The following is a 24,410-nucleotide window of genomic DNA, read 5'->3' as shown; positions in this document are numbered from 1 at the left end:
TACCGGTGAGCGCACGGGTAAGCGCATTCTTGCGGCGCGCCCCGGTGCGCGCACCGGTGAGGGTCCCGTTAGCGCTATTGCCGCGAACGAAAACAACATTGTGACGTATCGCGTAGCCGCGTCCGCGTGATACGCACGGCGTAAGCGCACCCGGAAGCACTCGAGCGCATACGATCGCGCTACGTAAGCAACCCCGGGCGCGCCCCGGGGCGCGTAGTATAAGCGCGTCGGGTCATGTGACCTGACAATAACACTTTTCATTGGTTCAGGACAGTTTTGGTTTCCAAATGATGAAAGCCCTGCTCATGTGACCTGAAAATAACACTTTTCATTGGTTCAGGACAATTTTGTTTTCCTAATGATGAAAGCACCCACCTTTTTTCCTCATTCTCACTTTGTACTTTGAGTGAGTTTCCAAACCTATTAGTACCTATTTGTACTGAGAAATGGCTACAGTAGCAGCAGCAGCAGGAGCATCTCAGCCACCACCAAGAGGACCACCACAACACCACAGTGGTGGAGATGAAGAAGAGGAGGAGGAGGAGAAGGAGAGGAGGAGGTTCCTGCCTGAAGATACTACCCCATATAAGCCAAAGGAGCACATTATCCGGGAGTTTTTTTCAATCCCAAAGCACCTCAAGAAAGCAAATGCGCCAAGGGCTACTTGTCTAATCTGTGGCACTGATCTTTCCAGGGGGGAACCCTAACAAAACGTACTCTTTTGGCAATCACACCATGATTCGCCAAATGCAATGCCAGCACCCTAACAACTATGCTGCGGCAGAGGTCAGAGAACTGACCAGAAACCCTCCCCAATCTTCTCCCTGCACCTCCAAAAGGAAGCAACCCACTCCATCGGGACCAGAGACAAGGGAGATGGTCCCAAACATACAAACGCAGTTTGGACAATACAAAATCGTTTGTATATTTTGTGGCAAAACAATTACCTATGGTGAGCAAAGTATTAAACTCATCAACCGTGCTGGTGACAACCACAATTGCCCAAAAAAACCTTAATTTTTTCCTGATTTTTTTTGCTCCATTTGAGCCGTTTACAATTCCCTGTTTTTTGTTTGTCCCCATAAAAATAACAAAAAAAATATAAAATTGTTCATAAAAGCCAAAAAAAGTACAAAATGTTCCAAAAAACAATAAAAAAATACATAAAACAACAAAAAGAAGAAAAAAAAATAAAAAATGCTACTTTTTAAAAAAAATCTGTCATTCTTTTTTTTCCCCATGGTACGCTCCCCGGTACGCTCCCCGGTGCGCGTACCGGGCGCTCCCCCCGCACAAATCGAGAAAAAAAAATGTTTTTTGCCCAGCGGGGCCCTTTTATGGACCCCACATCAAACCTAGGGGGACAGGGGGGGTCTACCCTGCCCCCTTTTGGCCATTTCCCCCTTTGTTTTTGCCACCTCTTGTGTCTCGATCCTACCGAGACACAAGATGGCGGCCGCTCCGGACTGTTTGGAATGTTGACAGACACCCGTGAGCCAATCAACTTTCCGCTCGCGAACTCGCGTAGCGTGCTCGGTGCGCGCCCGGTGCGCGTACCGGGGCGCGCTTATAGATATATATATTTTTTGAACCTAAATTACTTAAAATCCACTGGAGCACATATCTTGAGACATAGCAAAGGCCCATCGGGCTACCAGTCCCTACAATTTTGCCAAGTTTGGTGGAAATCCATTCAGCCGTTCGGGCTAAAAGTGAGTCCAACCGCCCTATGGAAATTAACATGGGGAAAACACGTTTTGGGACCCCCCTTTTATCTCGGCCCCCGCTTGACGAATCCCCCCCCAAACTTTCAGGGAAGGAGCGAGGCAAATTTGAGGAAAATTTCAGGCAGATTGCTCAACCGGCGCCTAAGTTATTCCTAATAGAATGTTGTGGATTCCCTATGGAAAACAATCCTAACTATAACTACCTACTGGCGACCGCCAGTAGGTAATACATATATTTGTATATATATATATACATTTCTCTGGGTGCATGAGTGAGTGTGTAAGTGTCTGTATGGCTGGATGTGTAAGTAAGTGGGTGCATGAGTGGCTGTATTGGTGAGTTAGTGGGTGTGTTAGCGGCAGTATAAGTGAGTGGATGTGTGAATGGCTCCTTGTATGAGTGATTGGTTCTGAGTACTGGTATGGGTCCGGGAATGGGTATGTGAGAGGTTGTGTGGGAGTGGGTGTATGAGAGGTTCTTTGGGGTGTGTGAGATGTTCTGTGGAAGATGTCATCACTATGTCCTTTTAAATTTCATCAGTGATGTCACTGACCATATCACAAGTGATGTGATATGTGAGGCCATGAGCAATAAATTGCGGAGACATAAATTATAGTTAGCTCAGGTAACTAGAACTGCAGAATTTCACTGGTTTTATATGAGTGAAATCTGAGCATAACCATTATGTCCCTGTAAACTTTGTTTTTTTTCAGTGAATATGTATGTTTTTTAATGTTATTTCCTACCTGTAACCTTTGAGTGAGTGCATGAGTGTCTGAGTGAGTATTTGAGGGAGTGTGTGAGTGTCTGAGTGAGTTTGGGAGTGCCACCATGAGCGTGTCAGTCAGTCTTTGTGTGACTGCATGAGTGAGTGTCTGAGTGGGTCTGTGAGTGGGTGTGTCAGAGGATCTGTGAGTCGGGCGTTAGTCTCTGAGTAGATCTGTGAGTCAGTGAGAGAGTATTTTCCCTCTTTCTCCTTCACCTTTATTTTGCCTCTTTCTCCTCATTGTTTACTTCTATTTTTCTTCTTTCTGCTTGTTGCTGACCTTTATTTTGCCTCTTTCTGCTCATTGCTGACGTTTATTCTGTCTCTTGCTGTTCGTTTCTGACCTCTATTTTGCCTCTTTATGCTTGTTGGTGACCTTTATTCTGCCTCTTTCTGCTAGTTTCTGACCTCTATTTTGTCTGTTTATACCATTGCTATACCTTTATTTTGTCTCTTTCTGCTAGGTTCTGACCATATTCTGCCTCTTTCTGCTCGTTTTTCTCCTTTGTCTTGCATCTTGCTGCTCGTTAATGACATTTATCCTGCCTCTTTCTGCTTATTTCTGACTTTTATTCTGCCTCTTTCTGCTTCCTTTTGACCTTTATTCTACCTCTTCCTGTTCGTTGCTGACCTTTATTTTGCCTCTTGCTGTTCGTTTCTGACCTCTATTTTGCCTCTTTATGCTTGTTTCTGACCTTTATTCTGCCTCTTTCTGTTTGTTTCTCACTTTTACCTTGCCTCTTGCTGCTCTTTGCTGCTCTTTAATTTGACTCTTTCTGCTCATTTCTCACCTTTATTGCGCCTTTTGCTGCCGGTTGCTGGCCTTTATTTTGCCTCTTCCTTCTCGTTTATCACCTTTATTTTGCCTCTTTCTGCTCATTTCTGAGCTTTATTCTGACTCTTGCTTCTCATTTCCGACCTTTAATCTGCCTCTTTCTGCTCATTTCTCACCTATATCTTGACGCTTTCTGCTAGTTGCTGACATTTATCCTTCCTCTTTTTTATTGTTTCTGACTTTTATTCTGCCCCTTTATTTTGCCTCTTTCTGCTCTTTTCACCGGGCCCCTACAGTCGCAGCCAGCTGCCCATCTTTTGGGGAATGATTCAGAAAAGTGGGTGGTGATGAACAGAGTGTCTGAATTAAGCAGACCACTCTTACCCAGTCCAAAGATCAGGGCTTGATCCATCACCGTGTTTTAGCTCACTGCACCATCCCAGCTCAGAACTTGGCTATATGCAAATTAGTCTGACCCTGGCCCAGTGCATCATGGGAACAGGGCAGACCAAACTACCAAGCCAATTCTTATACTGGGAAGGAAACAAGTTAACGGGGACCGGTTTCTGGCATTTCAGCCGTCTTCCGCCCGGCTTGCTTGAATCCTGATGGTGCAATGAGCTAGGGACTCACATCTGAGTATACCCTTCCACGCTTATGGTGGACAAAAATGATTCAGAAAAGGGGGTGGTGATGAACAGAGTGTCTGAATTAAGCAGACCACTCTTACCCAGTCCAAAGATCAGGGCTTGATCCATCACCGTTTTTTAGCTCACTGCACCATCCCAGCTCAGAACTTGGCTATATGCAAATTAGTCTGACCCTGGCCCAGTGCATCATGGGAACAGGGCAGACCAAACTACCAAGCCAATTCTTATACTGGGAAGGAAACAAGCTACCGGGGACCGGTTTCTGGCATTTCAGCCGTCTTCGGCCCGGCTTGCTTGAATCCTGATGGTGCAATGAGCTAGGGACTCCCATCTGAGTATACCCTTCCACGCTTATGGTGGACAAAAATGATTCAGAAAAGGGGGTGGTGATGAACAGAGTGTCTGAATTAAGCAGACCACTCTTACCCAGTCCAAAGATCAGGGCTTGATCCATCACCGTTTTTTAGCTCACTGCACCATCCCAGCTCAGAACTTGGCTATATGCAAATTAGTCTGACCCTGGCCCAGTGCATCATGGGAACAGGGCAGACCAAACTACCAAGCCAATTCTTATACTGGGAAGGAAACAAGCTACCGGGGACCGGTTTCTGGCATTTCAGCCGTCTTCGGCCCGGCTTGCTTGAATCCTGATGGTGCAATGAGCTAGGGACTCACATCTGAGTATACCCTTCCACGCTTATGGTGGACAAAAATGATTCAGAAAAGGGGGTGGTGGTGAACAGAGTGTCTGAATTAAGCAGACCACTCTTACCCAGTCCAAAGATCAGGGCTTGATCCATCACCGTTTTTTAGCTCACTGCACCATCCCAGCTCAGAACTTGGCTATATGCAAATTAGTCTGACCCTGGCCCAGTGCATCATGGGAACAGGGCAGACCAAACTACCAAGCCAATTCTTATACTGGGAAGGAAACAAGCTACCGGAGACCGGTTTCTGGCATTTCAGCCTTCTTCGGCCCGGCTTGCTTGAATCCTGATGGTGCAATGAGCTAGGGACTCACATCCGAGTATACCCTTCCACGCTTATGGTGGACAAAAATGATTCAGAAAAGGGGGTGGTGATGAACAGAGTGTCTGAATTAAGCAGACCACTCTTACCCAGTCCAAAGATCAGGGCTTGATCAATCACCGTTTTTTAGCTCACTGCACCATCCCAGCTCAGAACTTGGCTATATGCAAATTAGTCTGACCCTGGCCCAGTGCATCATGGGAACAGGGCAGACCAAACTACCAAGCCAATTCTTATACTGGGAAGGAAACAAGCTACCGGGGACCGGTTTCTGGCATTTCAGCCGTCTTCGGCCCGGCTTGCTTGAATCCTGATGGTGCAATGAGCTAGGGAATCACATCTGAGTATACCCTTCCACGCTTATGGTGGACAAAAATGATTCAGAAAAGGGGGTGGTGATGAACAGAGTGTCTGAATTAAGCAGACCACTCTTACCCAGTCCAAAGATCAGGGCTTGATCCATCACCGTGTTTTAGCTCACTGCACCATCCCAGCTCAGAACTTGGCTATATGCAAATTAGTCTGACCCTGGCCCAGTGCATCATGGGAACAGGGCAGACCAAACTACCAAGCCAATTCTTATACTGGGAAGGAAACAAGCTACCGGGGACCGGTTTCTGGCATTTCAGCCGTCTTCGGCCCGGCTTGCTTGAATCCTGATGGTGCAATGAGCTAGGGACTCACATCTGAGTATACCCTTCCACGCTTATGGTGGACAAAAATGATTCAGAAAAGGGGGTGGTGATGAACAGAGTGTCTGAATTAAGCAGACCCCTCTTACCCAGTCCAAAGATCAGGGCTTGATCCATCACCGTTTTTTAGCTCACTGCACCATCCCAGCTCAGAACTTGGCTATATGCAAATTAGTCTGACCCTGGCCCAGTGCATCATGGGAACAGGGCAGACCAAACTACCAAGCCAATTCTTATACTGGGAAGGAAACAAGCTACCGGAGACCGGTTTCTGGCATTTCAGTCGTCTTCGGCCCGGCTTGCTTGAATCCTGATGGTGCAATGAGCTAGGGACTCACATCTGAGTATACCCTTCCACGCTTATGGTGGACAAAAATGATTCAGAAAAGGGGGTGGTGATGAACAGAGTGTCTGAATTAAGCAGACCACTCTTACCCAGTCCAAAGATCAGGGCTTGATCCAGCACCGTTGTTTAGCTCACTGCACCATCCCAGCTCAGAACTTGGCTATATGCAAATTAGTCTGACCCTGGCCCAGTGCATCATGGGAACAGGGCAGACCAAACTACCAAGCCAATTCTTATACTGGGAAGGAAACAAGCTACCGGGGACCGGTTTCTGGCATTTCAGCCGTCTTCGGCCCGGCTTGCTTGAATCCTGATGGTGCAATGAGCTAGGGACTCCCATCTGAGTATACCCTTCCACGCTTATGGTGGACAAACATGATTCAGAAAAGGGGGTGGTGATGAACAGAGTGTCTGAATTAAGCAGACCACTCTTACCCAGTCCAAAGATCAGGGCTTTATCCATCACCGTTTTTTAGCTCACTGCACCATCCCACCTCAGAACTTGGCTATATGCAAATTAGTCTGACCCTGGTTCAGTGCATCATGGGAACAGGGCAGACCAAACTACCAAGCCAATTCTTATACTGGGAAGGAAACAAGCTACCGGGGACCGGTTTCTGGCATTTCAGCCGTCTTCGGCCCGGCTTGCTTGAATCCTGATGGTGCAATGAGCTAGGGACTCACATCTGAGTATACCCTTCCACGCTTATGGTGGACAAAAATGATTCAGAAAAGGGGGTGGTGATGAACAGAGTGTCTGAATTAAGCAGACCACTCTTACCCAGTCCAAAGATAAGGGCTTGATCCATCACCGTTTTTTAGCTCACTGCACCATCCCGGCTCAGAACTTGGCTATATGCAAATTAGTCTGACCCTGGCCCAGTGCATCATGGGAACAGGGCAGACCAAACTACCAAGCCAATTCTTATACTGGGAAGGAAACAAGCTACCGGGGACTGGTTTCTGGCATTTCAGCCGTCTTCGGCCCGGCTTGCTTGAATCCTGATGGTGCAATGAGCTAGGAACTCACATCTGAGTATACCCTTCCACGCTTATGGTGGACAAAAATGATTCAGAAAAGGGGGTGGTGATGAACAGAGTGTCTGAATTAAGCAGACCACTCTTACCCAGTCCAAAGATCAGGGCTTGATCCATCACCGTTTTTTAGCTCACTGCACCATCCCAGCTCAGAACTTGGCTATATGCAAATTAGTCTGACCCTGGCCCAGTGCATCATGGTAACAGGGCAGACCAAACTACCAAGCCAATTCTTATACTGGAAGGAAACAAGCTACCGGGGACCGGTTTCTGGCATTTCAGCCGTCTTCGGCCCCGGCTTGCTTGAATCCTGATGGTGCAATGAGCTAGGGACTCACATCTGAGTATACCCTTCCACGCTTATGGTGGACAAAAATGATTCAGAAAAGGGGGTGGTGATGAACAGAGTGTCTGAATTAAGCAGACCACTCTTACCCAGTCCAAAGATCAGGGCTTGATCCATCACCGTTTTTTAGCTCACTGCACCATCCCAGCTCAGAACTTGGCTATATGCAAATTAGTCTGACCCTGGCCCAGTGCATCATGGGAACAGGGCAGACCAAACTACCAAGCCAATTCTTATACTGGGAAGGAAACAAGCTACCGGGGACCGGTTTCTGGCATTTCAGCCGTCTTCGGCCCGGCTTGCTTGAATCCTGATGGTGCAATGAGCTAGGGACTCACATCTGAGTATACCCTTCCACGCTTATGGTGGACAAAAATGATTCAGAAAAGGGGGTGGTGATGAACAGAGTGTCTGAATTAAGCAGGCCACTCTTTCCCAGTCCAAAGATCAGGGCTTGATCCATCAATGTTTTTTAGCTCACTGCACCATCCCAGCTCAGAACGTGGCTATATGCAAATTAGTCTGACCCTGGCCCAGTGCATCATGGGAACAGGGCAGACCAAACTACCAAGCCAATTCTTATACTGGGAAGGAAACAAGCTACCGGGGACCGGTTTCTGGCATTTCAGCCGTCTTCGGCCCGGCTTGCTTGTATCCTGATGGTGCAATGAGCTAGGGACTCACATCTGAGTATACCCTTCCACGCTTATGGTGGACAAAATGATTCAGAAAAGGGGGTGGTGATGAACAGAGTGTCTGAATTAAGCAGACCACTCTTACCCAGTCCAAAGATGAGGGCTTGATCCATCACCGTTTTTTAGCTCACAGCACCATCCCAGCTCAGAACTTGGCTATATGCAACTTGGTCTGACCCTGGCCCAGTGCATCATGGGAACAGGACAGACCAAACTACCAAGCCAATTCTTATACTGGGAAGGAAACAAGCTACCGGGGACCGGTTTCTGGCATTTCAGCCGTCTTCGGCCCAGCTTGCTTGAATCCTGATGGTGCAATGAGCTTGGGACTCACATCTGAGTATACCCTTCCACGCTTATGGTGGACAAAAATGATTCAGAAAAGGGGGTGGTGATGAACAGAGTGTCTGAATTAAGCAGACCACTCTTACCTAGTCCAAAGATCAGGGCTTGATCCATCACCGTTTTTTAGCTCACTGCACAATCCCAGCTCAGAACTTGGCTATATGCAAATTAGTCTGACCCTGGCCCAGTGCATCATGGGAACAGGGCAGACCAAACTACCAAGCCAATTCTTATACTAGGAAGGAAACAAGCTACCGGGGACCGGTTTCTGGCATTTCAGCCGTCTTCGGCCCGGCTTGCCTGAATCCTGATGGTGCAATGAGCTAGGGACTCACACCTGAGTATACCCTTCCACGCTTATGGTGGACAAAAATGTTTCAGAAAAGGGGGTGGAAGCCGACATTGCTGCTGCATGGAGGGAGCTGCTGAAAAGGCAGCTCTCTCCATGCACGAGCAGTTGCTTCATACCTCTCCCTGTCCTCATGTCTGCGGGCAGGGAAAGAGATTAAAGCTCAGCTTCCAGCTGGTGGGAGCAGAGTGTTGGCTTTAGCTTGGAGGGAGCAATCAGGGTGTGGCGTTCCCCAGGGTCATCTTTGGCTCCAGGAGCCATGTGACCCCCCTTTCTTTTTATTAAACTAGAAAGCCCCAGGGAGGCGGTGGACCCTGGGTTGCAGGAGGGCGCACAGTCCGCCGGAATTATATTCACATAAGTACTGGGGAGGTGGTCGTCCCAGGGGTATGGTGTGTCTGCGTAACTCCCCTCCCGCACCATATTCACATAAGCCTCAGTGAGGTGGTGGTCCCCAGAGACCAGGCGGTCTGTGTGGGCCCCCTAACCAGTTATATAATTAAAGTAAAGCCCCGGGAAGGTAGGGTCCCTGTGGGGGTTGTATAAACAAAAACAAATGTGGATTTCCTTAAAGTTCTCAACAACTACTGAACAGATTTAAACCACATAACTGAAAGTGTGATCTACGAGCCAAAATCTACCTTACTGCCACATTTGGTTTAATTCCATCCAACGGTTTTAGGGAAAGCCACCTCCAGAGCTGCAGTGCTTTCTTGTATGGCACCCACGACCCCACCTTTTCCTGCTTGTTGCAATACCACATGGCAGTTGTGCTGTCAATCAAGACCTGAACCAGCTTCCCCTTGATGGGGAGGGGGGGGGGGGGTAAGAAGGTCTTGAGGGTCAGCCAAATGAGATGAAAAACCTGAAGGCTGATGTTGTGCTTCTACTCCACTGGGGACCGAGGGCCCCTAATCTCCACATCTCCCAGGCGAACACCCAGTACAGTGGAGTTTAATCCATCATTACTGGGAGCACTGGGTAGGGCAGAGAAAAGGGACTGCCGCTGGTCATGTTGATGTCTAACAGTCACCACCGAAGGATCTGGGCTGCAGTTAGAGATTCCACTGTAGAGCCCTCATGTGCTAACAGGCACAGAGGCAAGCAAGATGCAGAAGGCCAAGAGGTCAAGAAGCCTTAATACTGTCTATGCCGGAACCCATGAGTGAAAACGAGACATCAAATCATAATCTGAGTGTACTAGACTCACTGTGGGAGTTGAAAGGCCTCGATCACCATTGAGTCCAAGATTACCTTGTGAAGGGAATTGAAAACCCCAGAGATGAAAGAAGTCTGCAAATCTGTGACTGACTGTCATAAGCCCACTTTAGCCTGTGAAGATGAGCTGCAGGCACCACCATCAAAGTCGTAAACAACCGAGGTGCTGAGATGAGGCCAATGGGCAGGAAGGAAAACTGAAAGAGCCTTAACCTCATCATAAACTTAAGGAAGCATCTGTAGGACTGCAGAACGAGATCATTAAAGTATGCGCCCTACAAGTGTAAGGACACTATTCAGTCCCCTGGATCCAGGGCAGAAAGAACATGGGCCAAAATCAACACACTGCACTTGTGTTTCGAAACGAAAGTGTTTAAAGTTGAAGGACTGGTATTTCCTTGAGTCCTACACCAAAAAGGATCAGAAATAATACTCTCCACCCTTCTCTGCCTCAGTGACTTTCTCTATGGCCCCTGTGGCCAGCAAAGACTTAATTTCCTGGACAAGAATGGAGGCATGATCTGCTGATGTATGACTAAGCACAGGTGGAAGAGGATGGGGCACAGATGTAAAAGGAAAGACGTAGCCATAAAAAACTATTTACAGCACACACTGGTTTGAGGTTACTGCATGTCAGCTGGCAGATCCAAACAAAATCTTCCCCCTACCATTCATGCAGAGATATGAGAAGGGAAATCAAAGCACTGTGCCAGATCAGCTCTCAACACATTCTTAGCAGTGTCCTGTTAGTCTTAAACGGTTTGAGCAAAGGTTTCTGAATTCATCAGGAATAGTTAGCAAAGGCGTGTTAGCCATAATCTAAACTACATGTGTATATCATCCCAGAAGTTAGACGGTGTCCAGGGACTTCAAAGCCAAACTGGGTGCGGAAAAGACTTGTTTCTTGAAAGCGTCAATGCTCTTTGATTCCCCTTCAGGCAGCGCAGTAGGAAATGAAAACCTAAACAACAAGGCACTCGTAATGAGATGATAGCTTGGAAGATTCAGGTCCGCAGGGGCAGGGCTATGATGCCTATCCAGTAAGGTTCCTGAATTAGCAAGCCCAGGTTAAAAAATGTCCATCACTAAATTGTGTCTTAGTCTCTATTGCTAGCACTTCTGCTGTTCAGCGGTCTACTATTTCAAAAATAGCACTCTCCTCTACAGACAGCGCCAATGGGGACTCCAACTCCGTCTTCGGGGAACCAACTAGGCTACTGACATTCTGTACATTTAATAAAGCTCAGCATTAGTGTAGAGAGGAGTCAGTAATGCCTCATCATCATCATCATCATGCAGGACATTGCATAGGCCTTGACGGGCATCAAAACAAGGTGTCCAGCCTACGGTTGGATTGGAGTCAGGGAAGATGCTGGTATTCGTCAGCCAGAACATGCTGAGTCTAGTATGTCTGATACAGATAACACCCCAGTCACAGCTCCAGCAACCAACTCCAGTTTCAACCTCAACTACACTACCCAGAACTCCGCTTCAAAACATACAAAAAATTGGAATCCTGGTGGGTTTCAAACGCTAATGCAACTCAAGTATCTATGCACTTAAAGGCACAAAGAGTATGGGTATGGAAGCAACAGGCCATACTAAAACAACAACAAAATAGAGAGTGTCAATAATGAACACCCCAAATTGACTGCAAACAAATGAATACACAACAAACCAGACTCACAGACACACATACCCATCACAGAACACCGCATAAAAAGTACAATTTAAATGACATAGCCTACCATCCTCAACCTTTACGCCATTGTGAAATAGTTTAGGGACCACAAATGGACCAAGAAACTTGGATTCACATTTTGCAGCACATGAAAGACTTGCAATCTTCTCTTCCCAGACTGATCCTCAGCAAGTTGCAAACTTCTAGGATGATGTCCCATTACTGCTTGTGAAGCTCTGAGCACTGAGTGAAAGTTCCATCCACTTCTAACACTTTCTTTCCAGGCACGAGTTCTTCATTCCAGGCTTCGGTCCTGGAACTGGTTCATTATTATTATTATAATTATATATTTATTTTTATAGAGCGCGCAGCTACCCAGAGGTTTTCCGGCGCTAAAAACACTTTAAGCGAGAATACAGTAGGGGGACAGAAGGGCCTATAGGAGGATTATTGGTTAAACAGCCATGTTTTTAGGTTCCTATGGAATTGGAGGTAGCATGGGTCTGTGCGAAGCTGGATAGGGAGGGAATTCCAAAGAGAAGGGGCAAGGTATGAGAAGGAACGTCCACCCATTCTTGCTCGGTTAATCCTGGGTACCTGAAACTTATGTTGGCTTGAGGAGCGGAGGGTTCTTGGGGGGCAGTATTGGTGAACAAGGGTGCTCAGGTAGGATGGTGCTTTACCTGCCTTAATTCTGTGCATGAAACACAAGGCTTTAAATTTTGTGTGGCTTTCGATTCGAAGCCAGAGAAGATTACGTAAACCAGAGGAAGTGGAGGATTTTTTGGGCAGTTTGCAAAGCAGCCTAACCGCTTCCTTTTGTACTGTTTGAAGCTTCCTCGTGACTTCCTTACAGGCTCCTAGGTACAAGATGTTGCCGTAGTCCAGTCTAGATGTGATTAGAGCCTGGACTTTGGTTTTTTGTGTGTCCTGGGGGAGCATCCATATGATTTTCCTAAGCCACTTGAGGATGGTAAAACAAGTGGCTGCAACTCTGACCGCTTGTTGTTTCATGGACATTTGGTCATCAAAAATGATGCCAAGATTGCGAGCGGTTTTGGAGGGAGAGGGTGTGGGTCCCATCTGAGGTGGCCAATGTTGGGGGCCCCACAAGGCAGTGTGTTTACCAAACAGAAGCAGTTCGGTCTTTCCTCCATTGAGTTTCAGTTTGTTATCGTGCATCCATATGGCAATGTTGTTAAGGCCGCAGCAGAGGGAAGACGAGTTAGAATGTGCGTTGGCAGAAAGTGAGTAAATGAGCTGGGTGTCGTCAGCATATGAGTAGATCGTCAACCCAGATTGTTCCGCTAAAGTAGCAAGGGGACTGATGTACAAATTAAATAATATGGGGCTGAGAATCGAGCCTTGGGGAACCCCAAATTGAGAGTCATGTGGTTTTGAGGAGGATGTGGAAGAGAAGACTTGGAAGGTTCTGTCAGTGAGGAAGCTTTTGAGCCATGCAAGGGCAGATCCAGAGATGCCACAGACTTGCAAGGTGTTAAGAAGGATGGTGTGGGAAACCGTGTCAAACGCGGCACTGAGGTCGAGTAAGATGAGTGCCACGGTTTCCCCATTGTCAACTTGCCGGCGTATGGTCTCAGAGACCCCTAGAAGAGTCGATTCGGTTGAGAATCCTGCCCTAAATCCCGACTGGGACGTGTGAAGGAGGTTCCTTGATTCTGTAAAGTGAGTAAGTTGAGTGACAATATGTTTTTCCAAGATTTTAGAAAATAGGGGTAGAAGCGAGATTCGGCGGAAATTAGAAGGGTCATCTGGATTGGTTCATGGCAGTTCCAACATTTTATCAGGTATAGCCTTTGTCTTACAGATTTCAACCGGATGGAGGCTCTCTCCCATAGCAAATACTGGCAGAATGTAAGGTATACCCTTCACATCCATCCACCTATTGGTCACTACACTACCCACCTCTCGGGGTAATGAGCACGGCTGAAGAGGTCGGCCCTATGTTACAAAAGAGAGAGTCCTCTGTCTCCATTCCTAACACCTCCAATCTAAACCATAGTCAGAGTTCCAGTTAGGAACAAAGAGTCATTCCTCAGCTGCCCTCAAAGGCTTTGATATGGAGGGGCGCTCACATATTGTGCATTGAAATTCAGATGCTGTTGACATTGACACATTCTCAGAATTCAGTGCATGTGGCTTTGGCTGTGCGTTGTTTCTATGTACATCCTTCACATGAGGCTTCTGGAAGTGCATAGACTGGCCTCAAAGTGTAACAATAACAGTGTTTTGCTAGAAGGACATTTACTCTATAAACTGCCCAACAACAAACACTCCGATTTCTTTTTAAATGGAATCAATAACAGCATGAAGAAGCAATATGTACTTTGCTTGCTTAATTTGGTATGACAAGCACAATAACACGTTAATTAGGCAATCTTCTCCTTGCCCTACAGCCTTTTGGGGGCAGGGACTAAAGGGGACCCTTACCTCCAAATGTAAGGTCAACAGCAGTGCAGCTGTTCACTGGCCCAGCCATCTTCCAGCCTCAAAAAAAGGCTAGAAAAGGACTTACAGCAAGTGCAGGGCGCAACAGGTGCCTACATCCGCTTCTTGCACTCCCAGGGCTTTAGTATTATGAGAGGAGTCACAGATGCTTTTGTAGACCCTCTGTAATGTAGAACACAATAATGTTATCACATAGGGGCGGTCCTTTATTTGTATAGGGGCATGGCCCCAAGCAAAACCAGAAGCCTTTGCTTTTGCACCAGTGCCATAAAAATAATTTATGATTTTATTAACTTTTTTTGCTATTTTAGTTTATATATTTAAAGTTGTATTCGATAGTCCACATTTATTCTCTCCTACAGAAAACATACATCCTTCCTGTTGGTAAGCCAGGGCAGGAGAAAAATGCAGGAGATAGTTTTACACTCAGCGAACATTTAATCAATTTGTGGCTAAGCATTCAACTCCTGGAAGCTTTACCTGTACAACTGCGCTCTGAAGGAAAGGGTTTAAATAGGCCTTCTTTACAATTGCAGGAAAATGTTCCATTTTTCGATTGGCAGACGGTAGTTGAGGTGTCGCACATGTTTACAGAGCAGAGATCTTGTTCTAGAAAGTAAATAAACAAAGAGATGTATAGATGGCATTTCAATCCGTGATTGCGTTTCGGCAGTACATTAACATTCACTCTGTTACTTTAATGTCCAACCATCATACAGTGCTTAGTTTCCATTCGCCTACTTTTATAGTTACACACAGAGAGATACAAACGAGTAATTTGCCTGAAATATTATAACTTAAAGATTTAGCTCTGCTGTTCATTCTAATTTTAGGTCCTGACAGTCTGTCTGGCTGTCAACATGCCTAGCTATCTGACTGTTTGTCTATCTACCTGTCAACCTGCCTATCTTTGTTTCTATCTACCTGCCTGTGAGTACCTATCTCTCTACCTTCCAACCTATCTATCTATTTACAAAAGCAATATTAAAACTGCATTAACAAACAGACTGACAACCAACAGCAGATCAAATGGCTTTTTTATAAGTCTGGTGTTATTCAACATCTTTTGATCTTAAAAAAAAATATTTGTTTAACATAGTTATAGGGCTTTTCAGCCAGACTTTATCCATTAGCCTGTTGTGTCATTCATATTTTCCTTCCACCCAAGGCCGCATCATGGGGCAATGAGTCAGTCCCCTTCAGCCATTGACTAACTTCACTGTGGGCACTCCAGAAGGGATTTACAGCACCTTCAGAAGGAGACAGACACTGAGAACGCTGGAATGTATCCTGTGAGCAACATGGAAAGCTGGTAGAAAGTGTCCTGCTTTCTCATCAAACTCTAAACACAAAGGCAACGCCAAAGTAACAAAGTAAATCAAATACTAACCTTTGCAGTTAAGGGAACTACCTTGTGTGCAGATGTGCTCCTTGTGAAATAGCAAAGGGCAGTCACTGAAAGTGAAGTTATCGAGTAGCTGAAGTGGCCCTGCACCATGCTGTATGCTGAACTGGGCAAAAGCAAAGCGTGAACGACAAACCAAGAGACTAATTTGGTGCCAAAAACTACTATAATTATATGACCCCCAGGATTTTGCACCCTTGGATGGTAAATCTTTCAGCAAAAAAAGCTGAATTTGCGATCCCAAACACCAAAATAAGCATTTTTGCAGCAGGCAAAACAAAATCTTCACTGGCAAAGATGTAAAAGTTATCTACCTAACGAGAGGGCATTGGTAGCCCCAAAAAACATCCTATGCTCTGAGGCTTTCCCACAAAATCCAAAAGCTTCAGCGACACATTGTCCAGTTGCTATCCGATTTCAAGAGGACTTTGGCGGATAAAGCCTCATATTTGACCTGCTGGAGGATTCAGACTTCCTTGTCAGATACTGAGGGAAATTCTTTGATTGGGACAAATCTGCTTGGTGCCTCTGGCTCCATCACGGTTGGCATAAAATCATACCCTGGGTCCTGGTCAAGCATGAACAGTGACTTCTGATTGATGCTTTACATTTTCTTGGCACTTTTGCCCTAAAACTTAAAAAAAATCCCCTTAACCTGTTTTGATGATCCCTCTGTCATTTGGTTCATTAACTATTTCTCTATGTTTAAAAATAGGTTTTAATATTTTATTGTGTTGTGTACTTTATTTTAAAATTGTTGCATGCAAACGGCAAGGCAGTAAAAAGTAATTTTGTTGTACTAAATGTGTGAATTGTGCTTATTAGTACAATTCTAAATACCATGAGTAATTGGACCATGTGGTATTGGTTGTACGTGTTGTGTTGTGCGCGTGGTATGTCTCGTGTGTGTGTTAGCACGTGTATGTGTGTGCACGTGTGGAATGTGTGGAATGCATGCTTGGAGAGAATGTAGGGGGTAGAGAGACAGTTGCTGAAGGAGGAGAGTGGAGGTTGCTGTTGTGTTCGGTGTCGCTGTACCATATCTACTTCATGAATAAAGAAGTGAGAAACCTTCATGAGCCTACGTCCTTCTTTCAACATATTGCGACGAGCGGCGGCACTGAGCACAATTTCATGAAATTATTTTTTTTTCGTTCAAATTTTTTTTTTTTACTTAAAGGATTTATTATTCCTGGGAATTTCTACTTCTGATCTGTGGATATCTGGTGTGTGGTGGCTTTCGGACTTTCCGTCGGCAGAACTCTTGAGCGGTAACATTTTTATTGAAATACTTATTTTCAGTAACGCTCACCCTTGCCGTTGTGTTGTGCATCTTTCAAGCAGCTGTGTTCTCCGCGCGAGTGGATTGTGCATGAGCGCCTTGTGTTCCGTGCTCCCATTGTTCCATTGCAGCTAGATGATGCGAAAGACATTCTCTTGAGCTTCCGTAGCGTGTCACTGACGTCGCCGCATCATCACGCATTATAATGCAACGTGGCGGCCATCTTTAACTTTGATTATCGTATCCTAGCAACAAGCACCGCGCGTTTAACAACAAGTACCGAGTGCCAACAACAAACGCCGAGTGCTCAACACTTCATTATTTTTTTACTTTCTTGCATTAAGGAGCCTTTTACTATTCGATGCTTAACATACTAAGTAAGCGTTTGCCCTTCATTTATCTTTCTTAACTGGGAATTTAATGGTGAATCCTTGGGAAACTGCATAATTTGGATTTACAAATTGTTTTCCTTCTGGGAGGATTCAAATTAAACTTTGGTGACAAACTTTGGTGAACATTTTGCCCAAATTTAATAACAACTAATGATATAATCTGAACTTTGGTGAACTTTTTGCGCAAGAATTATACTTATCGGGAACATTTTTTATTTGTTTTTCTGTGTATTTATATTTTCTTTATATAGTTCAAATGTCTTCAATTCACCCACCGCCGTTCTTTTTAGCAGAATCTGGTGAACCTCCTATTGCATGGGACTTATGGGTTGACATGTTTGAAGCTTATGTTGAGGTTTTAGTTGAAGAAGAATGCTCACAAGAAAGAAAAGTGTCTTTACTTAAACATAGACTTGGTGCAGTAGGGTTAAGGGAGTTCAAAAATTTACCTAAAATTGATAATGCTGGTGACATGGGTGTTTACCAATGTGCTGTTAAACAAATGCAGGAGAGGTTTGGGAGGAAAATTATCGTTGTTATGGAAAGGTTTAAGTTTTATTCGAGGGCTCAAAAAGTGGATGAGTCAATTGATCAGTATGTTTCAGCTTTGAGGGGTTTAGCTGTTACGTGTGAGTTTGAAAGTATGACATATGACCAAGTTTTACGTGACCAAAATCTTATGAAAACTAAATCTAAAAAAATTCAAGAAAAGTTATGGTCATCAGGGAGTACTTCGTTAAAAATGCCATTGAAGTAGCTAGAGGTGTGGAGATTTCGGACCAATGTATTCGTGAAGTTAGAAATGAGACTGAATCTAGTTCAGTTAATGTGATAAATAAGGGTGACAAATCCAAGTTCAAGAATGATAATAAGTCATTTACTAACTATCCTAACAAGAAGAGTAATGAGAAAAGTTACGAGAAAAGCAATGAGCAAAAGAAGTTTGCGTGTTATAGGTGCGGATCTTCCAACCATTTAGCAAACTATAAGTGGTGTCCTGCACTTGATAAAATATGCACTAACTGTAAAAAAAAGGGACATTTCACTAGAGGATGTCACAACTTTAAGGCTAAGGTCAATTGTGTCCAAGAAGATGAGCAAGATGACATTAATTGTGTTTAAGTAGATAGTCAAGATGATATTTTTCATGTGGTAGGTGAAATCTGTAGTGTACATGATGAGTCAATTAAGGGGACAAGTAAAGCTAATAAATTACCATCATGCATCGTCAACATTGATGGTCTAGAAGTCAAAGTAATGGTAGACCCTTGTGCATGGTATACCATTATGGGCATGGATCTGTTTAAATCTCTTTGGCCAAACAGATCATTATTAGGATCGGATGTACACCCTGGAAGTTATACTGGACATAAAATACATTTAGAAGGTTTTATATTAGCTAAGATTAGTTTTGGACACAATTCGTGTAAAGGTAAAATATATGTGGCTAACAAAGGTGCAACCATTTTAGGGTGGCCACACATAATTGACTTGGGTATGAAAATTGATCCTAGTTTAGATTGTCCTGTTTATTCGATTCAGAATGATTGTTGTGAGATGGACAATTATTCATTTCTTCAGAAAAAATTTCCTGATGTATTTTCAAATGGCATCGGCAAGATGGTTGGATTCAAACATAGAATCATTTTAAGAGAAGGTGTGTGTCCTGTCAGACAAAAACTCAGGAATGTACCTATTAGTTATAGAGAGAAATTGGGTGAAATACTTAAAAAATTGTGCAAAGATGGAATTGTTGAACCAGTTGAGAGTTCAGACTGAGTTTCGCCAGTCGTGATTTCTCTTAAATCCAATGGCGATTTGCGCTTGTGTGTCGACCTAAGGTCTCTAAATGAAGCCATTTGGGTCGATACATTTCCTCTTCCAAATTTGCAAGAACTTACATCTTCTGTTGGTGGGTCCTCTTGGTTTTCCAAGATAGATTTGACAAGTGCATATCACCAAATTGTTTTAGATGAAGATGCTTACCATTGTACTGCTTTCATTACCACAGAGGGAATGTTTAGATATAAACGTATGCCGTTTGGCCTTGCAAGCGTGTCTGCAGTGTTTCAAAGAGAGATGTGCAGAATCTTGCAAGGCATTAAAAATGCTAAAGTATTCCAGGACGACATTTTAATATATGGAAGGAATAAGGAATGTCATGATGAAAGTTTATATGCTCTTTTAGAAGCATTGAAAAGTAGTGGATTAACTATCAAAAATGAGAAATGTGTCTTTGGGAAATCTGAAGTGGAGTATTTAGGACATATTATATCCAAGGATGGTATTCGACCAAAAATCGGTCATGTTGATGCTATTCTAGCTGTTCCTAAACCTACAAATAAGGAACAATTAATGTCGTTCCTAGGGTTGACAGAATTTTACTCACGTTTTATTGAAAATTATGCCTCTAAAGTTGAACCGTTAAGGTCATTGTTAAAAAGAGGTGTAGCGTTTACACGGGGTAAGCAACAAAAAATGTGTTTTGAGAAGGTGAAGAAAGAGATTCTCACAACACCATGTTTGAAACCTTTCTTGCCAACTGCTGAATGTATACTGTCTGTGGACGCGTCTGGGTATGGCATTGGTGCTGTATTCTCTCAACATGTTAAATCAGAGAAGTGGGTAGTTGCGTATGCTTCACGCACGTTGACAAAATCAGAACGCAATTATTCTGTGATAGAGAAGGAGTTATTGGCTGCTTCATGGGCTGCTGAGAGATTCAGGATGTACGTGTGGGGGAGAAAATTCAAAATTTGTACCGATCATAAACCCTTGGTAAATATTTTGAGACCTGAAGGTGGGAAGAATTTAACTCCTAGGTTAGCTCGCTTAGCTTCAAAGCTGCAAATGTTCAGTTTTGACATAGAGTATATTCCTGGTAAGAAAAACGTGGTTGCGGATGGTCTTTCAAGATTACCCAATGTAGATTTGACAGGAACTGAAATCAATTGTGATTGTGAAATAGCTTTTACCATCAAGGATGTGTTTTTGATTGATGGAAAGGATGTCAATAGCGTAGTATCTGAGGCGTCATGGATGTGCGAGATGGACAAGGATGTTGTTTTGAAAGAGGTTAAACAGTTCAGAGTCTAACTTACGGAGTGAATGTGCTGCATTTTCGAAAGTTAAATAGGAACTATGGATTGTTAATGATATTGTTTTAAGAGGGGACAGAATTGTGCCTCCATTTAGTTTAAGAGAGGACATTGTTGAGAAGAGTCACATGGGGCACGGTGGTATGTCCAGTACTAAAAGGAGAATTAAAGAGTGGTTTTGGTGGCCAGGAGTTGATTCTATGGTGGATCGATTAGTGAGGAATTGTAAAGTTTGTGGTACCAGTGATAAGGTGGCGAAGCCGTTGAGTGTGCCTTTAACTATGGTGGAGTTACCTGAGTATCCATGGCAAAAAGTGGCTATTGATTTCATGGGTCCATTTTCAGCTTTATCAGCAAAGGATTGTTATGCTATTGTATTAGTCAATTATTATTCGAAATGGCCTGAAGTAAGAATGGTAAGTGGAATGACTACGGATGTAGTCATTGAGTTTTTAGAAGATGTGTTTTCAAGGGAAGGAGTCCCGGAAGTTCTGGTTTCGGATAATGGGCCTCAGTTTGTGTCACAAAAGATGGAAGAATTTCTAGTGGTAATGGGCGTCAAGCACATCAAATCATCACTATATCATCCCGAAAGTTATGGTCAAGTTGAGCGCTTCAACAGGGTGGTTAAGGAAGTGATTGAATTAGCATTGAGTGCAGGTTTACCTTGGAGGAAAGCTCTACAAGAGAGATTGACTGCATACCGTGTCACTCCGCATTCTGCTACAGGGAAAACACCTTTTGAGGTTTTGAGAGGCAGGAAACCATTTACTGGGTTAGTTCCTTGGTGGTTGAGGAAAAGGAATGATAAAATGCAGTGCAATAACAACGATATTGATAAAGAAATCAGATCTGAGGTCAAAAAGTATCAGGATCGCAGTCAGCAGTATCATGGAGGTAAATGTAGTTGGCCTTTGGTTAAGATAGGTCAAATGGTTCGGGTAAAGAATCCTAGAATTGTGCTGAAGGGTGAAAGTGTATGGTCTAAACCCTTGAGAGTAATGAAGGTGTTTGGCAGTGCAGTAGAATTGGAAGACGGTAAGAGGTGGAATTTTCGCCAATTGAGTTTTTGCAATGAGAGGGATGGCGCGGTAGGTACACGATCTGGTGGTGTTGATGAAGGAGCGTGTAGTGGATATATGTTAGGTGATGATTTTGGACTAATGAAGGATGTGGCGTCAACTGGAAGTACGAGTTGTTGTAGTGCCAGATGTGACACATCTGGTCGTGATGTAATCGGCAGAAGGAGTGGTGTTAGAGATGTTATTGAAGTTGGTTCCACTTGTACCAATATTGGTGTTGAAGGTGAGACTTTACGCCGTGGTAATAGAACAAGGAAGTTGCCTGTCCGGTTTTCTGATTTTAAGTTAGGGTAACTTTTTGGTTGTGACTTGTAAGCTGTTGAGGAGGAGGGTGTGTGGTATTGGTTGTACGTGTTGTGTTGTGCGCGTGGTATGTCTTGTGTGTGTGTTAGCGCGTGTATGTGTGTGCACGTGTGGAATGTGTGGAATGCATGCTTGGAGAGAATGTAGGGGGTAGAGAGACAGTTGCTGAAGGAGGAGGGTGGAGTTGCTGTTGTGTTCGGTGTCGCTGTACCATATCTACTTCATGAATAAAGAAGTGAGAAACCTTCATGCGCCTACGTCCTTCTTTCAACACACCACATGTATTTTTACTGTCCCACAGGTGCGTGCACACACCACCAACACCAACACCCCCTCCACCGCCCCATGTTAGTGAAAATAATGGGACCAAAATAATGTAGCATTTTCAGTAAATATACTATTAAACACTAACTCACACATTTATTGCTACAGAGCAAGGTTGAAAATGCTATGTCACTACAGCAGTACAGCACACTTGTAATCAGAAAACAATGGTTACTGCCTCACAGATTGCATGTTACACAGAATTTATTGAGTGAAACAACTCTCTACAAGGCCTCATTTTCTTAATGGAGAAATTTAACACATTTGCATCATTAATTCGGTAAAATACCTTTTTTTAAATAGACATACATGAAAAAATGCTCTGGAATAAAACATTTATGCAGACACAAAGAGTTTAATATATGTAATATCACCGGTAAGGTGGGGCATCATGACCCACAGGAGACTACGTCTTTCATGAGTCTCAACCTATCCCCACACTCAACAATGGTAATTCACTGTACATTAAACAGCCCCCTGTGCCTATACTATATGCAACATTACAAACAAAAAATGCATAACTTCCCACATCTAGATTAAGCACGCATCTACATTCATGGATGGATTTGGCAGTCTACTTGGTGACGGGTTACAAGGATAATTATTGATGAATGACAAAACCTTCGAACATACCACTATATCCATCGGCTTTACTCAGGGGCCAACAATCAACGCATTGATCAATATATGTTGTAAACGCCTTTTTGATGTCTGTGCTTGTCACGTCCGAAGAATGCTGGAAAATATTCTCTATTGCAGCAATGACGCTCCCTTCCCTGAAAAAGACAAGAAATGTCTTCAAATATACTGTCTTCATACTCAGGGAAAAAGAGCAAGTGAAAACAACAAGCAACAGATAGAAAAAGCATAACAGCCGATTAGCCTCTGTTGTAAACCGGTGGCGCCGTTCACTGGCGTAGTGATGGCGGAGCGTGCACCTGTGGGCATCCCAAACGTTTCAATGTTGGCGTCGGTCTTTCTATTCACCGTCCTTTATTCTCTTTCATGAATTTAGCCTGTATCCTCCTTGCAATCTTGCACCCCTCAAAATTAGAATTTGCCTATTTCAAGACTCTGTTTGCTGCATTTCAGCTCTGTCCTTACCTTCATTTCTTTTTTATCAGTCACATCACACGGTTCTAACTATCTCATGTCAGCTTTTAACTAAGCTATAAAGACCATATGTGGGTTTGGATCAGATTTTATCATAGATCAAACCCCCCTCTGCAGTATTCTCTGATCTCTTTGCATAATGTATACTTCAGTCCTAAAAATGTGGTGAAATAAATAGCCGCTGTCAAAGCCATTAATGTTTGACCAAAAAGACCTGTAAACAAACCACGTACCAAAGAGCCAACAAAACAGGTGTGCCTCGTCTGGCAGGCATATTGTCAACAACTCAAGATGTATTCGTTCAGGTAAAGAACAAAGCCAAGCACATCAGCTGCACTCACCTCTATTGACAAAATTGTTTATGTGCTAGACCTGGCTGGTAGGCCTTTAAAAGAATATTTTGTAATTTTGGCTCTCCTTGAACAGTGAATGCATCTGTCATGCTGACCATTGAACAACGGTTTAGTTTAGTTTATTTAAATAATTGTGAGGTTACTTAAAACCATTGCAATGAGTTATACGATATAAATACAGGTTTACATAGTAAAATAAGATTATTAATTCTAAAAATAGAATCTTTAAAATTCAATTTAAAATGTATCAAATGGTTAAAAGCGAGTGGAAGCCACAGCTTTAAGGCTGGATGTGCTATTATACAAGACAATTGTTGATCAGGTGGGATGATGCCACTTAAAAGGATAAACGGATTATAGATTAAACTCAGAACGTTACAGTTCATTCGTTTTCTTTAAGGGGATTTAGTTCAAAAGTGAACAGGTGTGTGTTGTAACTCACTTATGTTCCCCCTGTGACTGTTTAACAATGCGGCAAGACTCAGCGATGGGAAAGTATGGCACATGAGCAGATTGGCAAAACATCATCCAGGAGGCAAGACTCAAAACCTACAGCAACAGGTTACGGTTAACAATGATCTGTGGGTGGATGTGGATAGGGCTTGTGTTGAAGATAATAACTTGTCTAGAAATGACATCACACACGATCTCCAACCTGACTCTGACTCAGATGATGGTCAATCGACAGATCAGTCTGTTGGTGTCAATCCCAGCACTTCGTCATGTAGACGGAGTAGTCATGATGACCCACATTCTGACTCTGAAGTTGCGTCTGACGGTCACAAGCTCAGTGGTAGGTTTGGCAGAACAAGCTATGATTCCCATTCTGACACCGAATGTGCACCTAACTTACCGTTGGTATCAGGAAGGTTTGGTAGAACCATCCGAAGACCAAAACGTTTGGATGACTTCTTCTGTGACTAATTGTTGA

The 24,410-nt window shown here is 43.9% G+C and overlaps 1 protein-coding gene across 1 annotated transcript in view; it reads right to left on the bottom strand.

Annotated features, from left to right (window-relative positions):
- The window catches only part of LOC147716895 (uncharacterized), a 476,733-nt gene that overhangs the window by 116,991 nt on the left and 335,332 nt on the right, over nucleotides 1–24,410 (bottom strand). Inside the window, exons 6-7 of the mRNA XM_086923790.1 lie at nucleotides 22,647–22,789; nucleotides 14,608–14,736 (exon numbers count right to left, since the gene is read on the bottom strand). Of these exons, the coding sequence (XP_086779916.1) occupies nucleotides 14,608–14,736; nucleotides 22,647–22,789 (272 nt within the window). The remainder of the gene's footprint in view (nucleotides 1–14,607; nucleotides 14,737–22,646; nucleotides 22,790–24,410) is intronic.

Source organism: Lissotriton vulgaris, chromosome 5 (genome assembly GCF_964263255.1).
Source record: "Lissotriton vulgaris chromosome 5, aLisVul1.2, whole genome shotgun sequence".
Taxonomy (NCBI): domain Eukaryota; kingdom Metazoa; phylum Chordata; class Amphibia; order Caudata; family Salamandridae; genus Lissotriton; species Lissotriton vulgaris.
This window is presented reverse-complemented; position numbering and strand designations above follow the sequence as displayed.